At 63.8% G+C, this 1,404-nt stretch overlaps 1 protein-coding gene across 1 annotated transcript in view; it reads right to left on the bottom strand.

The window, feature by feature from the left end:
* LOC109378176 (glycogen phosphorylase, brain form-like) overlaps positions 1 to 1,179 on the bottom strand; it is a 63,211-nt gene extending 62,032 nt beyond the window's left edge. Inside the window, exon 1 of the mRNA XM_019634638.1 lies at positions 785 to 1,179. Within this exon, the coding sequence (XP_019490183.1) occupies positions 785 to 1,027 (243 nt within the window). The 5' untranslated portion in view covers positions 1,028 to 1,179. The remainder of the gene's footprint in view (positions 1 to 784) is intronic.
* Between the last annotated feature and the right edge of the window lie 225 nt (positions 1,180 to 1,404).

Genomic DNA, 1,404 nt, shown 5'->3' with positions numbered 1-1,404 from the left:
TTTAGAAAGCATCTCCAACGATTTTCCTCTAATCGCTGTCTAGCCAAAAAAAAAAAAAAAAAAAAAAGCCCCACGATTTCCTGCAGATGACAGTTCACCCCCTTCCAACTCATAAACTATCCAGTCCCCTTTTTACCCATACGCTGCTGCAGAAAAACCAAGGTGGGGCCGGGGTAAGAGAAAGCCCCGACTCTGCAGCCATCACGGAAGCACACAGCTAGGGACAGGGCATATAATTCCGCCAGGATCCAGGGCTCAGGAATTGAGGGACGCAGCGGAGCTCTGCAAGGCCATAGTCCCGCATCAAGTGTCTTGCGAGCTCGGCCCTGAGCAGAGGGGGCCAACGACCAGACCCCCTGGGGCTTCGTCTGCCACGGATGCAGACGACAGCCAGAATCCGCTCTGCGCACCGAGTGGCGCGGGGGGAAGTACCGGGCCAGGCCTGTTTATAAAGCTAGCTGACCCCCAAGGAAATGCGGTGGGGGTGGGGGAGCAGGAGGCCCCACCCGAGGCTTTTCTCCTCCGCGAGAGGCCAGTGCGTGGATCCCCGATGGGCGGCGAGGGCGGACCGAACAGCTGCGCTCAATTTAGACACATTCTGTAGGCACTGGCCCTACGTGCCTCTTTATGGGGAGCCGCGCAACGCTTTGCTGTCACTTCTCAGGGGACTGTGGCTCCAGAGACCGGGCGCAAAGGGCTTCCCTTTTGGGGGGCGGGGCAGCGGGCGCAGCAGGGCGAGCGCGGGGACCCCAGGCCCGGGCTCCCCCTCCGGCGGCCGCCTCACCTTAGGGTCGCGCTCGTAGTAGTGCTGCTGCGTGCGGATCCAGCGGCCCACCAGGTGGTCGCGCACCGTGTGCGCCAGCGCGAAGAAGTAGTCGCGAGGCGTGGCCACGTTGCGGTCCTTGACCAGCGTGAAGTGCAGGTGCCGGTTGAAGCTCTTCCGGACCTCGGACACGTCGCCCAGCCCCGCGATCCCGCGCACGCTTATCTGCTTCCGTTTCTCGCTGTCCTTCAGCGGCTTCGCCATCGCGCCGGCCCGAGCAGGAGGACGAGGAAAAAGAGAGACGATAAGAGACGCGAACACCGAAGATGCTGCGGCAGCTGGGGCGCTGGGCACTGCGGCTCCGCCGGGTGGCCGGGGCCGCGCCTGCGCCCTGCGCCCTGCGCCGGGGGGAGGACCCAGAGTGGGGCGGGGCCGTAGGGAAGGGGAGGAGGGACCCCGGAGAAACCGGGCGGCCGGGTGTGGCTTTAATCCTTGGAAGCCGGCGATGCCTTCCCGTTTTGTAGATGAGGAAGCTGGAGCGATCCGCCCGCGGCCACGCTAGAGCTGAGGTCTGATCCCAAGTTGGCCAAGCCCAGCAGCGGTAGGAGGCCACTGGAGGAGCTGGACGACTCGGGAATCAA

The sequence above is a fragment of the Hipposideros armiger genome, unplaced genomic scaffold (genome assembly GCF_001890085.2).
Source record: "Hipposideros armiger isolate ML-2016 unplaced genomic scaffold, ASM189008v1 scaffold_1784, whole genome shotgun sequence".
NCBI lineage: Eukaryota > Metazoa > Chordata > Mammalia > Chiroptera > Hipposideridae > Hipposideros > Hipposideros armiger.
Note: the sequence above shows the minus strand (reverse complement) of the source record. Positions and strands in the feature narration are given on the sequence as shown.